Below are 20,604 nucleotides of genomic sequence, written 5' to 3'. Positions count from 1 at the left end.
AATGAAGAAACATTTCCTGTCACTTTAATCGTATTTAAGTTATTGTTTTATGTATTTTTATTTATATGTATTTTTCATTTAATATTAGATATTTTTTTTAATGCTTATTTTAAAAATCATGCTTTAATAGCTCTTATATTGTACACTATTCCCCTCTTATACATCGTATTTCTCTCTGATAATGGTTTGCTGGAAGAAAACTCATGAATGAGTTAAGCTCGCCTTTGTACATAGTATTTAGACATTCTTTAAATCTGTTTTTATTGTATTTTCTTTTTGTGTACAATAAGTATAAATAAATAAAAATAAAAAATGATAATACGGAGTGAAATTAAATTGATTAACTTGAGATGTTAATCAACTGGGATGAAATTAAATGAAATGAGATGATATGGAATGAAATATAATCTTAGTAAAATGGTGGTCATTTACTAAGATTTTTTCAGTGGACTTTTTGGAGGATCCCAAGAAGTTGCGTCCAGCGGCTTTGTTTCATTTTCCCACATTTGTGCACTTTCACAGATATTAAACATTCAATAAACCACCGTTAACCACCATTTAAACCTGAAGAAACACTAAATAGACAAAATAAAACAAATCACACTTCACTCCTCGCGCTCCCGCCAAAAAGTTCTTCGTTAAATCACTTTTAACTTTTACCATAGATAATACATAATACATATAATTGAGACATTTGCGTTAGGATTTGAAGAGTTGCAATTTGCAGCTGAACTATTTACCTCCTCAACAATTTCAAATATTTCAGCGAAATCACAAATACATGACGTATATCTCTAGTATACTCTTTAGTCACTTAGAAATAAAATAAGAAAACAACTTAAGTTATAACTTTATTAACTACAAATAATAACAATATACAACGTATCCCACAGGCGATCAATAAAACACTGATTCAAATTTGCTTATCTTTTAATGTATTGATTCTTTAAGTTGAATACTAACGCATCTCGATTTACTTGTGGTATTACTGCGAACAATAGACAAGCTTTGAGCCGTGATAACCACGATGCGTTTTGTTTCGGCTGTAACACTACTTGATAATAAACTAAAAGAATTGTTGTTTAAAGGAGTGGCTTCTCAATCAATTTGTACCAATGTCCACACTCGCAACGGCGCGGTTGGTCCTGCAAGGAAAAATAAAATTTATCTTGCCAATTTTTTTTTAAATCAAACGAAGTTATTCTTTCGTCGTTTAAAATCAGAATTTCACTGGTGTTAGGACCTCTTGTGAGTCCGCACTCGTAGGTACCACAACCCCGCCTATTTCTGCCGTTAAGCAGTAATGCGTGTCGGTTTGAAGGGTGGGGTAGCCGTGTAACTATACTTGAGACCTTAGAACTTATATCTCAAGGTGGGTGGTCATTTACGTTGTAGATGTTATGGGCTCCAGTAACCAGTTAATGCCAGGTGAGCTGTGAGCTCGTCCACCCATCTAAGCAAATTTGTTCCCGCATGCGTTTTAAAATTGTATTTCCATTTTGTTTAAAATGGTATCTGTTGGCGGGATTTAAACAGTGTAAACAGTTGTAAGAGTTTTAAAGGACAGCCATTCTACTGTAGTAAACTGCGCTCTTTGACTCCAGTAACCACAAGGCCGTGAGATTGTTCACCCATATAAGCAATAAAAAAACCAAATTTGCAGATACAAATCTGGTCCACTTGGTTACAAAATTATATTCAAAAAATACTGATAAGCTACTTTTTCTTATTAAATTATAGTTTTGATAAAAGTTTTAATTTTTAAAATTTTAATCATACCTTGTGTAACCAAAGCCAGGTGATGGCTGTAGCGTGTTCTTCACCTGTGGAAACGAAAACATATAATTAGTGGGTACGATCACCTTTACCCACTCGTAAAAGTAGGAGCACATTTTAGCCGTCAATTAGATTTCAATGAGCATGGATAATCCCTTTGAAACATCAGATTGTAGGTTGTAGAAGCTTGATCCAAAAACTCACTAACAGAAATATTATCATAACTTTTGGTTCAACAATTTAAGATTTATAACAATAATGTACATTTTTAATACTGGGTGTAACTAAATTATTTGAGTGGTCTAAAATTCAATTCAATATTGAAAATAAAAAAAATTATGTTTAAACAATATTTTGTCATGTAGACATGTCTAGGGCCAGTCATGTTTGCATATGAACATCAGCAATACAAGGTGCAATTACTATGTGAAGCATAACAAATTGCATTTTCAAATTGTAGAATTTAGTGAGTGGACGCTTCTCTGCATTCAATGTATATCGACGCTTGAAAGGCAAAAGTGACTAAGCGACCATAACTGCTTTGTACATAAATGATAGGCAATAACCATATTCGATGCGCAAAAAAAATATATTTCTAGGTCTACTAAAATCATTTCAATCCTACAGCTACTAGCTAGATTCGTTAAATTAAATTTTGTTTTCAAGTATTTCAACTTTAAATTAGTCTACTGTAAAGTTCACGCATTGTCGCTTAGTCACGTTTGCCTTTCAAACGTCGATATGATTCTGTGCAATTAATGTAGAATACAATGCATGCAGTAAAAAACGGCAGTGTTCTAAACCTAAGCTGACCATGAAAGATTTTTCATTATTTTAAACATACTGCAGTAGGATTTAGATTCTGTCATTTCAGATGAAAATTTTTAGCTTTGATAATCCTAGCATATCATCACCAACATCCATGACCTAAAATTCATCATTACACTTACGATTTTTTTTTTAATGTTTTACATTACAATATGCTAAAATTTGATAATTAAATACTTTGAATATACAAATGCCATTGATTTGATAGCATTACTAAAAAAACAGCACAAACACATGTTTCATAAGAAAATTCTTAACATTGTTGTAGACATAATTGAAACTGCTTTAAAGCTTTAATCTTCTTGTCTGTATTATTCATGTAATCCATTATTTTTGATGTTATACATATTGCACTATTTTCACTGCCAAAGCTCAAAAATAATAAAATTATAATGAATGCAAGACCAAAAATAAAACTAGCTTTTATTGACAGTTTTTTTTTTGTTTATTATTAGTAGTTTTTAATTAGTCTTAATAGCTAAGAAACATATTGAGTACTTACAAATGCATCCAACAATACGAGCATCAAAGCAGGAAGGTACCAGAGTTGGGTTTTCACGGGTTCCTGCTGACTTCTTCACTACCTTCATGTTGAAGGGGTCATCATTGCCGGCCTGAAGGGCCAGGAGTTCCTTCCTTTCCAAGCCAGTGGCATGTTCCAAGGGATCAGGCATCACTGAAAATAATTATGGGACACAACTTATTTAAAATTTTTGATGGTTTTTAATGCAATAACTATTTAATATATATTATAGTTTCTATAGTTTCACCTATTGTTCCTGTTTATAAATGCCAATAAACTAAACTTTGAACCTTGGAGATGAGGAAAATTTTATTAAGGAAAAGGTTATTTCACTGTTATTCATGTATTTTCAAAAAAACATGCTTTTTGTAGCTCCACTGACTACGATCAAATCAGATTCTGTTTTAAGATTTATTTCTCTTACATAAGCAAATTTAGCTTGGTTCAACATTTCTTGTATTAATAAGTAATTTTTAACTTATTAATTTTTTTATGAATAAAGAACCATTTTTCAAGGTGGAATCATCATGTTTCATGGTGGAAAACAACAATCAACAATTTTGCCCTTGAGATTTTCTGCCAAGAGGGGCGAATGAGCATATTCCCTTTGGATTGTAATAGGGACATTGATTGACGAAAAATGTAATATCAGTGTTGAATAATCGATATCTAGTCTTTATAGCAAGGGATGAGGTATACCATTTTTTTATAACACCAAACTATCTACGTTCCACTCACTACCTACATCGGCTATTATCAAATCTGATAGATAACGAGATTGATAACCTAAAATTAAATAACTTTTACTAACGGGAATAAGCTCCAAAACTTACACTTAAGAGACACGTTATTTCTTAATATTTATTACAAATTCGTATGTACTTTTTTGTAAATAATAAATTATCGGGATATTCACTTTAAAAATCAATAATGTGATCCTTAACCGAAAAGGTTATGGTCAGATAGTAGATCACATATTTTGCAAATATTTCTATACCGTTTTACTTTTGGTTGGTCTAATGTTCTAGCATAACATTTAAGCAGCTTAACATACATTTGGGGTTGTTTGTGAGAATCAAGATACCTTTTTGACATTACGTAACTAAAAATGTCAAAGGGTGCAGTGGTTTCATACTCAAAAAACAGTGATTTCTTACTTTTGTCGGCATATCCCCGCCTGGCTGTGGGTAAAATAACACTTCTAAATGCATTTGCTCTAAGAATTTGTCTACATAAGGAAGCCATTGTGTTCTATTTTCACACTAGACCGTTTCTCACGATAGCAAGTGGCGTAAAATATTTTCGGAATTAAGTTAGAGATGGGAACAAATAGACAAAAGATTTTCTTAGTCGATTTTCAGCGTGTTACTTTGTCAATTTAATCGATTAAAATTTTCCAGCATTTTATTAGCTGTATGAAGGTAGTAAAGTAAATGAAATTAACTGCGCTCATATAATTCGCTTCATTCTTGGTGAATTATTCATATTTGGCTTTTCTAAGGAAACACTGTGCTATATATAAGCCATTCGATAAGCACACGATTTTGAAAGTAACCATTAATACTTTTACAGTAAATTTTATGTGTTCTATTATATATCCTAATCGCACATAATCTTAAAAGACAACTTTTTGCAGTTTTCTCTTTAAGTAAAAGGAGCTAAATAGTGTAACAGTAAATTTGAGACTTTTCTTTAATAATATATGACGAATAAAAAATTAGTTGGTTAATATGCACTTGACCTTGAATACGACATAAAACAAAACAATTTGTTTATGATTTATTTTATAAATATGAGACAAAGGACATTATCTCACGAACATTTGACATTCTTGAGGTTTAAGCATGTTATAACGGTGCTTTTCGGGTATTTCTAAAAAGTACACCTATATCTCAGTAAATAACCATCATTTTACCGAGAGATTATTCATTCAATTTCATTTAACCTTCATTTAATTTCATCCACGTCATTCGGCTCCATACTATACTGAGCGAAATGACCAATACAGAAAACAAAAGTAATGTATCAACCGTTTAAGAGTGATTTAAATTTTCAAAAACGTTTATGGACGGTAAGTCTTCTTTGCGTGGAATTGTTATTGTGAGTGAGAATGTGGCCAAAAATCCGAAGATGCCTAATCGACATCGTCTTCAACAACCAAGCACTCGTTTTTTCGATCGAAAAAATCGATTACAGTTAATCGTTTTTTTTTTTTGTTTGCTTGTTTAAAAATGTTTACAGATAAAAACGTGTGTCGTCTGACCATTAATAAATTTAATATTTATAATTTGTAAGGGACTTATTACATCCATTAAAAATATTACATCTTTTGAAGCGTTTTTAATTATCTTTGTAAATTATATAAACAAACTGCAGTTGCTAAATTTATTTGCATGTTCCAGCGCATTATCTCATAAGTCACGTTTTCATTTCACTCGCTGCTGAACACTTAAGTTTTTTTTGTTAAATAAGATCGCATATTTTCTTCTGCACAGTGTGTAAAATAAAAATGAAGTGTGTTGGCATGCTGTATCTGTAACAAACTGATGAAAAATACAATTAATAACAGTATAGGTTAGAGTAGTTACAAGAAAATGGAATAGGAGAATAGAAAAAATATGTTGACGGAAGAAATATGTTGAGCCTGTTCATCATCTTAATGCTATTAACGATATATGTGTATTTTCAGTTTTTTTTTTATATTAATCTTTTTCGTTACTAAATAACATGCGAAAATCGTTGAAGTTAGTAAAGCACTATTTACCGTTAAAATTCCAAAACTGAATTTCATTTTGCGTTGAATCGACTGGACTTTGTCACTACATAGTAGTAACGATGAAATAACACTAGATGACAATCAATTCCTCGAACGACCCGCTCTCTGTGCAAAACAACCCTTGAACGAGTTCAATCGGACGTCGATTTCACCTTCTTCAAGCTGTAATTTCAAATTGATTAAGTTTTCCAGTGATCTGGCACACATTTAAAATCTGGTGAAAGCAGAAAATAGTAAATAGGATAAATCACTTGTTTCAGGTTAGCTAGGTCTGGCATTGAATGCTACAGTGGAAAACAATAAGAAGATTAGTGAACTCTAAAATAGTACAGCAAAGTATTGTGGAATCTAAATATACAAAAGACATTCCTAACTGTCTATGAGCTCTGGTACCCCTCTGACACTTGGTTGTGAGCTTGTTCAATATATATTCACTATAAAATATGTTTTTTTTACATACAGGAATCGCGAAACCATAGAACCATAGAAAAAATAATCATAATTTGAATACTGATTAGAATGACGAAAATAACTGAAGATGTCCTCACCGGATCTGCTTGATAGATTTCTTTGTAGCACGATGGAGAAATACACTCTCGGACGCATCGAGTTTTTTGCAAACCTTTTTGGTAACTACAGGCGCTGCTTTGTTCACATGCGGTCTCGAATTCCTTGTAAGTAATTTCCTGAACAAAAATAATATTAACAAATTTTAGATAATTCCGTAAGTCGCAGCCCTATAATTCGTTGACTGTTGACACTTACAATTGTATGGAATATAGATAAGTTGAAAAAGTATCTACCCGTAAACAGCAAGGTATTGTTGGAAGACTTACCAAAATAGCGCTAGTGTAGGAAATGGAAATGGAATATAGCAATGCAGTTTCAAATAGAGTTGGGTTGCTCGGTTGTAAAATTTAATATTGTTTGTGACTTGTGTAGTTAAAAGGCAGTATTTAAAATCTCAACTAATTATTTTATTAGTATTTACGTAGGAAGGGTTTCTTTCCATCTTAATTTAATATCAAACTCTAATAATTCATGGCGCTGTTTTCAAAATCTTTGCCATTGATACTGTGGCGCCACCTTACTTGATTCCCTTTCAGCGGACACTCTAAGTCTAATACATTGAGACGGTCCTCCTTACCTACCCACCCTCCACAGTTCTATCATACACTCGGTTAGGTTCAGCTTGAATCAATTTAATGAAGTCATCGTGGCCTAAAGCATTATTAAGACGACCAGTGCATTCGTATCTAACAATGCACTGGTGTTCAAATCCCACTGGCAAGTACCAATTTTTATAATGAAATAGATATATTTAGTGTTTAGTGTTCACAATTGACTTCCACGGTGACGGAATAGCATCATGTAGTAAAAACCAAACCCGCAAAATTATAGTTTGCGTAATTACTAGTAGCACGTCTTGTGAGTCCGCATGGATAGTGGCCACCACCCCGCCTATTTTTGCCGTGAAGTAGTAATTCGTCTGAACGGTGGGGTAGCTTGTAACTTGTAAGTTGTTGTAGCGTTGTAACTATACTGAGACGTTAGAAATTATATCTCAAGGTGCGTGGCGCATTTACGTTGTAGATGTCTATAGGCTCTAGTAACTACTTAACACCATGTGGGCTGTGAGCTCGTCCACCCACCTAAGCAATAAAAATAAAGAAGAAGAAATCTGCTTCATATTACTTTAGTCATTCTTTCATAATCGAAATTATCTCTTATGTTGCCAAATTGGAGACGCTTTCAAACTTTAACCAATAACATGAATGCCATTTCTCCGAACTTAATTTAATGCGTTGTTTTGATTTTTACTTACATTTTTTGGTGAATCTTTATATAAATATTCTTTGAATGTGAATGTTACAGGTGTCGGCTCTGGCTTAGTACTCAGAACCATGTATATGCCAAATAGTATGTGACAAGCAAAAAAAACTTTCACGTGGAACATCATTGCGTTACCTATGTTAACACTACACAGTTTTGGTAATCATCAATAATTTTAAAAACTTTGCGCATGCGTGCAATTTCTTTACACTACATTTTTCTTTTGTTTACGTTCCCATTTAACCATAGACTAATACAGATATTATCCACTTAGTCTTACGACGCTTAACATTTTCGCTTCTTTTTTAATTCTGTTTCTACAATTTGTGCTTTTATAAATCAAGTGCTATTTTTTTAAAAGTTAATAATCGACTAAATTTTACTACAGTACACGCCCTGTTAATTTTTTAGGTGTTCACTATGTGTTTACGAAGCTGGCTACATTTTTTTTGATACCAGATTAAAAGATTTCCTGAAGAATTGAAAGTTTTCAAGAAAACATGAATGTACTTTCAAACTAGTTTTAAAAGTTGTCAAAGTAGATTAAAAACAAATGTAAATACAGTTAACAAAAACACTTAATATTTTAAGAGCTTAATAAAACAATACAGATATCTTATAATATTTTTTGATTACATACACAACGCTGTTATGTGATGACGAATTCTATCAAGGAGTTGTTATTGCTGAATATAGAACAGCCAGCAATAGTTTCAAGTTAGAGTAAAAGGATTATATTATACGTCCAATCAAATATTGGTTTGCTTGAGAAATTTTTATCTCTTTGTGTATTCTACCATTTTTTAATTGTGTGTTTTCTGAGAATATTTTGGATTTTTTTCACTTCCGAATTAGGGTTCATACGTTTGTATCTATGTTGAATATAAATGCTTATATACCGGTACATCAGGATTAACAGAGTTGAGTTTTAGTTTTTCAGAAAAAATAGTATGGGCATAAATATTAAGGGTATTATCCATGGACGCCATGCTATTCAAGTAAATATGTTATGAAAGTTTTCATAAAACAAGTTGTCGTGGCCTAAAGGATAAGATGTCCGGTACATTCGTATCTAGCGATGCAACGGTGTTCGAATCCCGCAGGCGGGTACCATTTTTTATTGAAATACGTACTTCACTAATGTTCACGATTGACATTCACGGTGAAGGAATAACATCGTGTAATAAAAATCAAACCCGTAAAATTATAATTTGCTTATATACTGCATTTCTGCCGTGAAGCAGTAATGGGTCTGAAGGGTGGGGTAGCTTGTAACTTGTAAGTTGTAGTGTTGTAACTATACTGAGACCTTAGAAATTATATCTCAAGGTGCGTGGCGCATTTACGTTGTAGATTTCTATGGGCTCTAGTAACCATTTAACACCAGGGGTGTGAGCTCGTCCTCCCATTTAAGCATTTAAAAAAAGTGGTTTAAAAGATAATAAAGTAGCAACACTGATTCTGTATCTAGTATCTACTATTTTAAGTGCATTATCTACCATAGATTATACACTTAATATATTCGAGCATAGTTGTAGTAGGCTTTTAATCGAAATATCTGTTTTGTTCCGTGTCGACAATAAATTTTGTTTCGTGAATTTTCTGAAATTAGTCCGCCAAAATAGTTTTCATTCGCTTAATAAAGTGAAGTAGTGACTGTCTGCGAAATTGTGTTTAGTGAAACGAAATTGTGGATTTTCCAACAACGAGAATTTCAGTTAATAAAAATTACTGCAACTGGTAAGTGAGAAAAAAAACGAATCGAAAAAAAAAAGCAAATCGCTTCCAACTTCCTTGCCTGATGATTTACATTCAAGATAATTGTAATGTAAAATTGAAGGCTACGTATGAAATGTGTATCGAAAATTTATAAGATATTTTTTATTAAATCAGCAAATATTTACTGATTTTGTTGACTACATAAACGATGTGAAAGGATTGCAGGATTTACGTCACTTGACTCGTTTGAATACAATGTAAGTACTCTCCTCAGTTTGAAAGTACAATTGTAAATCTTTCTGATATGTCCATGTAGTTGGAGAATGTATATAAATATTTATATCGAGTTGGGCCTAGCTGCTAGGCGATTCGTTGCGTGTTAATTAGAGAAATAAAAAGAGAAAAGCAACAGGTATGTAATAGATAACAATGTCGAATGACAAATAAGGTTTTATTTCGTAAACCATTTTCTTGAATCATTATTAACAAACAAAGAATCTAAGTTATAATTAGATTATTTATTAACACTTAATTACACGCCATATACTTTTTGCAAAAGTGTAAAAATAACAAAAAGCGGTAAACCAATTTATTGACAAAAATAAAAAAGTACATACAGAATCAAACAAATCCATATTTCAATATTTTAATTATATTTCAAAATGTGTGCGCATATTGTTCTAATTTATTTGATATTTACTCAGTCCTATCAAACTAAACAATTGAGTGAGTGCAAACTTAGTGCAAACGCACCAATATGCTGTATTACCATCAGCCACTGAAGAATGAATTTAACTGAAATACAATAAAGCATAGTTTTGAATAGCGCCATTGTAGTATGAATAAATTTTTTGTTAGCACTGTTGTTCTACTTACTTAACATGAATAAATGAAATTAAAATTTCAGTTTTACCATTGAATACGTAGGAATACAAATTTGTTTCATAAGTTATTAGTGTTGTAGTAATAATAATGACTGACTGGTTCATCAACAACGAACCCATGCTGTTGGGGCTGTGAATTTGAAATTTTGGTTGATGTTTTTATACTGTAATTGTGGCGTGAATTAAAGAATGATTATTATTAAATAAACACCGAAGGTATTAAATAAGAGATTAACGGTTGTCTAGAAGTTTGCAATTTTCAAAAGAAAGAAGAACCGTGTAATTTCGTATAGCTACTTTTTGTTAGAAATCCTACAGTGCACCCATATAGAGCACCGGTGACTTTAATGGCGGTCAATGTGTTAAAAAAGTATTTTATGAATCTTTACAGTCAGAACCTTATGTTTCATGTTTGGTTATAACATCTTAGCGGCAAAGTGCCTAGCACAACATATTTTTATTAATAGCGCAGTAGCAGATCATATTTGACTCACATATGTAACCGGCACATGACTTTGGGTTTTAAATCTCTTCCACAGTGTAGTGTTCCCTGAGCCCCACGTGCTGCTCTTCAAACAAGCTTTGAGTGTTCCTTAGCTTATTTTGCTTATGCTGTTAGCATTGATGTTCAAAAGATGCTAGGTGACTATTTTAGGACATGTCAACAGTAAGCTTATCTATCAAATCAATGGTTTACCTAACACATACCATCCGGTTATGGAATGAGCTCCCCTCCACGGTGTTTCCCGAGCGCTATGACATGTCTTTCTTCAAATGAGGCTTGTGGAGAGTATTAAGCGGTAGGCAGGGGTTTGGCTCTGCCCCTGGCATTGCTGAAGTCCATGGGCGACGGTAACCACTCACCATCAGGTGGGCCGTATGCTCGTCTGCCTACAAGGGCAATAAAAAAAAAACATGAAGATAATATTAATGAAGTATTCTGCCGAACCAAGGGGATATTCATTTGTACTCAAATTAAAGAATAAAAGTAGTAAATTTTTTATTATTAAAAAAAAACAGGAAAACTCCGAATTAATATGTTCACAACATAAACAATGATAAATAAAATGTACAGTGGTGGACAAAAGTTTCGAGAAACACAAAATTTTATAAATGAAAAACAATCCTTATAAATTTCAAATTTTTTATTTTGGATTTTCGAATTGACTTTGATGACAGTCGAACTTACGGCCTCTGTAATACCATGTACATATATTATTATGATCATCATTGCTCGCATGTATCATGGGTGCTCTCTCTGAAAACCTCATTTTAGACTAAATTAATAAAAAGTAACCCCCATATTCCTTGTCCTCTCTGTATTACATTCATACTTAAAATTCTTTTTATATTCGACTAAAATTTCCCTCTAATCTGAGTGATGGTTGAGTATGTCATCAATCATTACTACATAGTATAAAACAAAGTCGCTTTCTCTGTCCCTATATCCCTATGTATGCTGAAATCTTTCAAACTAGGCAACGGATAATGATGCGGTTTTTTTTAATAGATAGAGTGATTAAAGAGGAAGGTTTATATAATACTAGCTGACCCAGCAGACTTCGTAGTGCCTCAATCGATAAAACCTAAGCTTTTGTATAAAATAAACTTAAAACAAACAAAAGGAATCCGTCCGATGGGGGACACATCAAAGGAAAAACTAAATTGTTATTTTTGTTTAATTCCGAGCATTTTCACATTTATCTACCTTTTAAACTTTCTCTGGACTTCCACAAATAATTCAAGACCAAAATTAGTCAAATCGGTCAAGTCGTTCTCGAGTTTTAGCGAGACTAACAGCCTGGCCACGGGACATTCGCCGATACGAATATTCGCGCGGTGCGAACGGCGAAGCGTCTAGCGACTAAAATAAGCGCATAGAAATGTACCTAACAAGCCACGCGCACCGGCGACCGGCGAAGCGACCGGCGAAATGTACAGAGCGAATCGCGCGATGCGGCGGGCGAGCAAAACAAATGCATGAATACGGACGGCGCGAGCCACGGAGTCGAGCGGTAGTCGCGGCGAATAGTACAGTGATTAAATGAGTTTAGTTGTTTTCGCCGCGAAAAATTAACGCCGAAATTTTTATATTTTTTATTTATTTTTTATTTTATATTTTTAAAGTCGTCGTGGCCTAACGGACGTCCGGTGCAATCGTGTTGAGCGATGCACCGGTGTTCGAATATCAGGCGGGTACCAATTTTTGTAATGAAATACGTACTCAACAAATGTTCACGATTGATTTCCACGGTGAAGGAATAACATCGTGTAATAAAAATGAAATCCTCAAAATTATAATTTGCGTAATTACTGGTGGTAGGACCTCTTGTGAGTCCACACGGGTGGGTACTACCACCCTGCCTATTTCTGCCGTGAAATAGTAATGCGTTTCGGTTTGAAGGGTGAGGCAGCCATTATAACTATACTTGAGACCTTAGAAATTATATCTCAAGGTGGGTGGCGCATTTACGTTGTGGATGTCTATGGGCTCCAGTAACCACTTAACACAAGGTAGGCTGTGAGCTCGTCCACCCATCTAAGCAATAAAAAAAATTTAGCTGAAATACTAGCTAGACCAGCTATTTGGAAGTCTAGCCACCCAAAGTATTTCTCGTACTTCTTGTGGAATTCTCCATCTATAGGTATACTCCGATTCTTATTCAAATCATGTACTTCACAATATTTTCCAAATAATAGGTCCTGAACCAAAAAACTATTAATTTGTAAGCAATATCGAGATAATTTCGATATAGACATTTCGCTGTCGGACTTCCTTACTAGTCGCGGCGGCGAACGTGAGTACCCGTGGCCTGCAAACGGTGCTGCGCGAATGGTCGCCTCGTCCACCGCTTCGCTGTTCGCACCGCCGATCCCCGTGGCCAGGCCGTAACCAACAGCAATTCATTTTTATATATAGATAAGTTTTTATATGTAGAGAAGATGTAATAACATCCATTAAATAGTGGAGAAATCTATAATAAATTACAGTTTCCGAAGCGTAGCGAGGGCGGGTCGCTAGTTGTGTCATAATCCGGTCCATTTCTTGCACAAAATAGCCCACTGAGTTTCTCGCCGGATCTTCTCAGTGGGTCGCGTTTCCGATCCGGTGGTAGATTCTGCGAAGCACGGCTCTTGCTAGGGTTCGTGTTAGCAACGTCATCAGGTTTGAGCCCCGTGAGCTCACCTACAAACGTTAGGGTTACGCTGAAATAGCCTCTCAAGGCTCTCAGCTTAGGTAGGGAAAAAAAAAGGCACAAAATATTCGCAATATCACTAAGACTTCCTATTTATACTGCTGCTGTTAGTTATTATTATTGCTTTAACACCTAATCAAAGAAAGGAGCGTGGAAACTTTTGAGCGCGAGCGTACTCCGTGATTAAAATGATTACGCATCGTTGCGAACTCGGTTCGAACAATTAGTGAACTCTGTAGTCGGTGCTTTAAGTGCACGCGCACCGGAGCCGGTCGGAGTCACTGACGCGCGATCTCCAACAGAACAACAAATTACAGGTAAACTTTTTGCTCCCCTTGTAACTTGTAAGGTGAACCGTTCCAACGGCCTTGGTACATTGCGGATTGTACACGTACTTATTTATTCAATTTGAAGTTTGTTCTAGAATGTTTTATTGTTGTTCACGTAGTAGGCACGTTGTAGGCAGACTTTTTTAATTTTTTTATTGCTTAGGTGGTTGGATGAGATTACAGGCCACCTGGTGTTAAGTGGTTACTGGAGCCCATAGACATCTACAACGTAAATGCGCCACCCACCTTGAGATATAAGCTCTAAGGTCTCAAGTATAGTTACAGCGGCTGCCCCACTCTTCAAACCGAAACGCATTACTGTTTCACGGCAGAAATAGGCAGGATGGTGGTACCTACCCGCGCGGACTCACAAGAGGTCCTACCACCAGCAATTACGCAAATTATAATTTTTGCGGGTGATTTTTATTACACGATGTTATTCCTTCACCGTTGAAATCAATCGTGAGCATTTGTTGAGTACGTATTTCATTAGAAAAAATTTGTACCCGCCTGAGATTCGAATACCGGGTGCATCGCTCAATACGAATGCACCGGACGTTTTATCCCTTAAGTCACGACCACGACGACTAAGAATAAGACATGAATATATATTCGTTACCAAATATACCAAAACACCAAAATAACATTTTTTACAATTTTTGTCTGTCTGTCTGTCTGTTTGTTTGTTCCGGCTAATCTCTGCGACGGCTGGATCGGTTTTGACGAGACTTTCACTGATAGGTAGCTGATGATATAAGGAGTAACTTAGTCTAAATCAATAATAAAATTTAATGTTTCCGAAGCGAAGCGAGGACGGGTTGCTAGTTTGAAATATATTTAGTAGTTTAGATAGGTAGACCGTGCAACGTTAACCAAAGATCTCTCATTTTAACATCTCGAGCCAATCGAAATTAAACCTTATCACCCATAAACATAATAGCGTGAATCGCCCGAGCGAAACCCGGTGCGGATCGCTAGCAACAGATAATTTTGTTTGCCTCAAACGTTATCATTGCACGTACGTAAATAATGATAATTTGATGTTATTTGAAAGTTAATTACGTTGAATCTCGAAGCGTAAGAACTTAAGCAGGGGGAGCTTAAATAGCTTCATGTAAAAGCTTTTTATAGTACAAACCTAACGAACATAAAGTGCTAGAACTTTTCTTAACTGATAACTTGACTGATCGTCCTTCCTATCAACAGCAAACTCGCTTGAGTCTTTGCTTTGTAACCATTTTGAGACACGATTAATTTTAGCAGACCGGTAAACGTAGATGTAATATCTTCTTCGTTGAGTGGTGGGGGTGTGTGAAAGTGGAACATCACTAAACAACCTCTGCGTCGCTTTAGACCAAACTTCGTCGTCAACAACCAGCGGTCAAACAAATGGTTGGGGGGCTATTCTTACCCCGGTTTCTATTTGTTCAATGCTGCGTCAATAGACGCGCAGAACGTTCATGCGTCTTGTTGGACTTCAACGGTTCCAAAGCCTGCGTGTCAGGTCGGATTTTGATTAATTAAGGAGAGGGGAGAAGGATTTAAAACCGGCACAATAGCAGCTGGTCGTTGCGTAGAGCGTATACTCGTATGATTCTCTTATTGCGGCTGCCCCTGATTACCTATCTGACTCAGGTGACGGGGTCAAGCAAAGCGGTCGCCTGAAATATGTCTTGTCGGATCCACTGGATCACAGCACCGGTCACCGTCCTCATCGAACTCGTGAACTAACCCATAGACACAGTCCACTGAGTTTTTCGCCGGGTCTTCTCAATGGGTTGCGCAGCACTGCTCTTGCTAGGGCTAGTGTTAGAACATTCTCTCAGGTTGGGCCCATTAGTTTACCTGCCCATCCCGGCGTTGTTGGAATAGCCCCCTAGGCTACCAGCGAATAGGTAGGAAAAAAATAGTTTTATGTTTGAGAGATTACTAGTGGCCCGGAGGCCTCCAGTTTTACCAGAGCAGATGGGTACCAGGAGGGTTGTGATATGCTAACAGCTACCCGAGCGTCTCCAAAGGAGACCTAACAACCCAAGAGTAGCTGCTTCGCGAATGAATCTACTACCGGATCGGAATCGCGACCCGCTGAGAAGATCCGACGAGAGACTCAGCGGGCTGATGCTTAGGTTAGGTTGCATGTCGAAACTCTAGCGCGCTGGCACAAGGTGGACGGGACGGCGCGTCGGCGGCTGCGGACTGCGATGCGGTCCGCATTTTCGTCGTCGCTGTCGTCGCCGAACATACTGTGGAAGAGCAACCTGGTCGGCGGTGTATCGCGTTCCGTCCCGGCAGGCTGGTTCTGGCCCAGCGGCGTATCCCGGAATACTAGCGGCACCGCCTGGGCGGCCTGGTAGGGCCGCCGTACCGCGGAGACTGACGTCGTTGGTCGTCGACTATCGCCTCGACGACCCGGCGGTCGGGCGTCCTCGGGGTGGCCCCGCGTGTCTGGTTGTAGTGTTGACCGCGGGAAACCCCCTACTCTGACCGGGTTCTGTCCCCGGACGGAGATCGGACGTCGGGTGTAAGAGTGCAGGGGAATCGTTTAGTGGATGGGCCCTAAAATCCTTGGGCCCGCGATCTGCTCTCAACACCTGCAGATCGTTGAGTCTCATACCCCGTGCGCCCCTTATGCGCGGGGACCTCGTAGGAGGTTCGGACCCGGCCCGAAAAAAAAAAAAAAGTTGCATGTCGATCTCTTTGCCGAGTTCGACGAGTACGGTTACCGGGATCCCTATTCTTAGTGTTAGAGATAAAGGTGTCTAAAGCTAAGGGTTATTGGATCTGATGGATCAGTAAGGACGTGTCTAGGGCGTCGACGGTGATTGGCTGCTGCGTGATCAGGATTCGGGGAGTAGTCAGCGGCGGCAACGATAAGGCGATTATCATGACGAAAAAAATAGTCTTATACGCTGCGAATAAGCGATAAAATGTGATATTGTCTTGTACCACTTCAGCTTACCAATGATGTATTTAGTTTTTGTGAAAACCTATCGATACATAAAAATCTTATAGTAAAGAAATTCGAAAATGAATAGAAAGTAAATTATACAAAACATGTGATGTAAAATGTTACTCTAGATAATATTGCTTGTTTGAAGTTGTTTGTACGTTGAGAGAACGATACATCCTCAAGGCTGCACGTGATGCGTTCCCTTGGCCTCCGTGTCAGCTGCGAATCGATGTAATTATTTGTTTATAGTCAATTCATACCTTTGGTAGTGAGAAATTTCATTTTCTACTGCTTCCACGAAAATGCTTATCTAATTGTTATTTTTATTGCTTTTATTCTAACGGACGTGCTTTAACGTAATCTGAACGTTGCATCTATATATTAATACGTGAAGCAAAAACTTTGTATCCCTTTTTACGAAAATTGCGCGGACGGAGGAGTATGAAATTTTCCACACTTATAGAAAATATAGAGAAGAAGTGCACAATGTTAATATTTTATTAAAATAATGCATTAAAGATACATTAAAACAATAAAGAAAACATTACACACACTACATACCATGTATTTGACGCACACACGCATGCATACTATTTATTGTCAAACTTTTGTTCTTGACGTCTGTTGTCAAATTGAGATTAAATATTGTTTGTCTTTGTTAATATTTTTTATAGTGTAGCCTTGGCGAAATTTGTGATTATAGAAGTATAAAATACAATCATAATAGTGTACAAACTTACAATTCCAATTAATTATAGTCGAATTTCGACTACTGCGGGACCTCTAGAATGTTATAAATAAATAAATAAATGTCTCACATTCAATGGCCTTAAACTAGTCTTTTAAGCTGTGTTAAAGGCGCAGGAAATATACATGAGACAAAAATAAATACGCTCAAACCAAGATTTATTTTCACAAATATAATATTGATTCTGAATATTCAACTGCATCAGTTTCCGTCGTACACTAGTCAGATTAAATAAATACTAGTCAATAGATGCGACTGGGTATCGATAATTTGGTAATAGGCTACTCATACCGACCACATGTGAAGATTATGTTTTCGTACTACCCTAATGTATTATTTATTATGTGTATATAATATATGTAAAATCATAAATTTTCGATATTTTTTTATTGCCAGCTCACCGCCCACCTTGAGATATGAGTTCTAAGGTCTCAGTATAGTTACGATAGTCATACCGAAACGCATTACTGCTTCACGACACAAATAGGCGGGGTGGACTCACAAGAGGTCCTACCACCAGTAATCACGCAAACTATTATTTTGCGGGTTTGATTTTTACTACACGATGTTATTCCGTCACCATGGAAGTCAATCGTGAACATTTGTTAAGTACGTATTTCATTAGAAAAATTGGTACTTGCTAGCGGGATTCGAACACCGGTGCATCGCCAGATACGAATGCACCGAACGTCTTATCCTTTAAGCCACGTCGACTTCACGAACGACTATTCATCGTTAAGAAGCTCTTCTTTACCTTCAAACATTCCAAAAACATCTCCAGCCCAATCGTTTTGGCGGGTCTTAGAGCAGACCTATGTTCAGCTGCTATAATGTGGTCTGATAAAGCCTATTTTGAGAATATTCGGTTAGTCTTTGTTTTTGCCAACCCTAAGTTGTAGGGTCCCTAAAATTAAAAGGAAGAGAGGCCGTCCCAGAACAACTTGGCGTTGCTCAGTAGACTTGGCGTCTTAGGCACGACGTGGGAGGAGCCAGAACAGACTGTCCAAGACCGTTTTAAATGGAAGGATTTGATTCGAGCCCTACACCCCAGCAGAGGGTAATAGGAAAGAAAGAAGAAGTTGTAGGGTTGCTAAAGACGTTATACGCTCGTAATATATTTCGATATTAATGTAAAATATTCACGTTATGATCCAGATGTGAGTTTGTATATCGATCTACAGAGAAAAACACATAAATACTAGGGCGCATGTGTGTAATAAATTGAATAACAACATAATATTAAACAAAGCTATTATGAGAACATCGAAAATTAGTCATTTCTGTCACGTCAATACTGTTCAATTTTGTACGATAATTAGTACTTTGGAGTTCCGTGTACTTGTTGAAGGTTGACCTTCGAAATTAATTAATTGGTTGCTTTTAATAAAATACTAGCTGACCCGGTAGACTTCGTAGATCGCCTCAATCGATAAATAAAAGACCTAAACTTTTGTATAAAATAAACTTAAAATAAACAAAAGGAATCCGTCCAACGGGGGACACATCAAAAGAAACAAAATGTTTAATTTTATTTAATTCTGAGCATTTTCATATTTATCTAGCTTTTAAACCTTCTCTGGACTTCACAAATAATTCAAGACCAAAATTAGCCAAATCGGTCCAGCCGTTCTCGAGTTTTAGCGAGACTAACGAACAGCAATTGATCTTTATATATAAAGATTACATAATACCAATGTGTGATCGCTGATCTAAACTGATCAAACCAGGCTTGGAGGACAAAGGATTTTTCTAGAACATTTCCACGCAGTATGTCATGGTGGGCGGGGGAATCAGCGTGATGATGGAGAGGTATGCCGTAAGCTAATGGCCAATTAAAAAATATACTGAATACACTGTTTGTAGGGTACATCGAGAGCCGACCGTGATATTAGTTTTAAAGTCTCAGTATAGTACAATGACTGCCCAACCCTTCAAACCGAAACGCATTACTGCTTCATGGCAGAAATAGGCAGGGTGGTGTTACCTACCCGTGCGGACTCACAAGACGTCCCACCACCAGTAATTACGCAAATTATAATTTTGCAGATTCGATTTTTATTACGCGGTGTTATTCCTTCACCGTGGAAGTTAATCGTGAAGATTTGTTAAGTACGTATCGCATTAGAAAAATTGGTACCCGCCTGCGGGATTCGAACAACGGTGCATCGCTAGATACGAATGCACCGGACATCTTATCCTTTAGGCCACGAAGACTTTTTTAATTAACTTTTTGTCTCTGTCTGTTACAGCTAGAGATGATATTGAAAACTAATCTAGAGTATTGCGATAGCAGATATTCCTAGATCAATAAAGTAAATAATTATAATTAGATGATGACGTTTTTTTTTGATAACACCATCTTGTTGTGTCTTTAAAGAGGTTAGTTGCCCGCAATTAAGAAAAATAGTATTATTATTCGCCAATAGATGTCGGGAAGAGTCATAAAGTTGATTATTGAAAACACGAATAAAACAACATTTTCTGAAAATAAATCGTAGCTAGATCGATTTATCGCCCCCGAAATCCCCTGTATCCTAAATTTTATGAAAATCGTCGGAGCCGTTTCCGAGATTCAGATTATATATGTATATACAAGAATTGCTCGTTTAAAGGTATATAAGATTTCATATAATGTTTATTCATTATAAGGCTTCCAAAAAATTGATGACGATTGATTGGAAGAGTTCTGAAGTTTCTCGAATTAATTAAACGCGTTTTAGCCAGAATCATAACAGACTGTAACAGGTTAGGTGTAATAGCAATTCTGAGATATGGCGTATAAAAATTAATTAGAATGCATTGTAAAAATATAAAATTCGGACAGACAGAGAAACATTTTATTTTTATTTATTTTTTTATATATTGTACACAAAAAAGAAAATACAATATAAACAGATTTCAAAGAATCTCTAAATACTATGTACAAAGGCGAGCTTCACTCATTTATGAGTTTTCTTCCAGCAAACCATCAGCAGAGAGAAATACGATGTATAAGAGGGGAAAAGTGTACAATATAAAAGGTATTAAAGCATGACTGTTAA

The 20,604-nt window shown here is 36.2% G+C and overlaps 2 protein-coding genes and 1 long non-coding RNA gene across 7 annotated transcripts in view; 2 read left to right on the top strand and 1 right to left on the bottom strand.

Moving 5' to 3' along the window:
• Positions 1–838: 838 nt before the first annotated feature.
• Positions 839–4,422, bottom strand: LOC100134926 (cytochrome c oxidase polypeptide Vb). Its single transcript, NM_001113271.2, is given in 4 exon segments — positions 839–1,145; positions 1,780–1,823; positions 3,107–3,280; positions 4,285–4,422. Coding segments are annotated over 4 exon segments (369 nt in total). The 5' UTR covers positions 4,373–4,422; the 3' UTR covers positions 839–1,082.
• Positions 4,423–7,778: 3,356 nt separating this feature from the next.
• On the top strand, positions 7,779–8,353 carry LOC134200788 (uncharacterized). The gene is made up of 2 exons (XR_009975847.1): positions 7,779–7,895; positions 8,148–8,353. It is a non-coding gene; the product is annotated as an uncharacterized LOC134200788 (long non-coding RNA).
• An 862-nt stretch (positions 8,354–9,215) lies between these two features.
• Positions 9,216–20,604, top strand: part of LOC119631020 (uncharacterized) — a 106,924-nt gene continuing 95,535 nt past the window's right edge. For 2 of the 5 annotated variants that reach the window (XM_062674414.1, XM_062674410.1), the window contains exon 1: positions 9,216–9,476. The gene's annotated coding sequence lies outside the window, so the exon portion shown is untranslated. Of the gene's footprint in view, positions 9,477–9,755; positions 9,868–13,757; positions 13,854–20,604 lie in introns of those variants that run through there. The other 3 variants (XM_062674416.1, XM_062674412.1, XM_062674413.1) reach the window with 2 other exon arrangements.

Source organism: Bombyx mori, chromosome 20 (genome assembly GCF_030269925.1).
Source record: "Bombyx mori chromosome 20, ASM3026992v2".
Classification (NCBI taxonomy): domain Eukaryota; kingdom Metazoa; phylum Arthropoda; class Insecta; order Lepidoptera; family Bombycidae; genus Bombyx; species Bombyx mori.
Note: the sequence above shows the minus strand (reverse complement) of the source record. Positions and strands in the feature narration are given on the sequence as shown.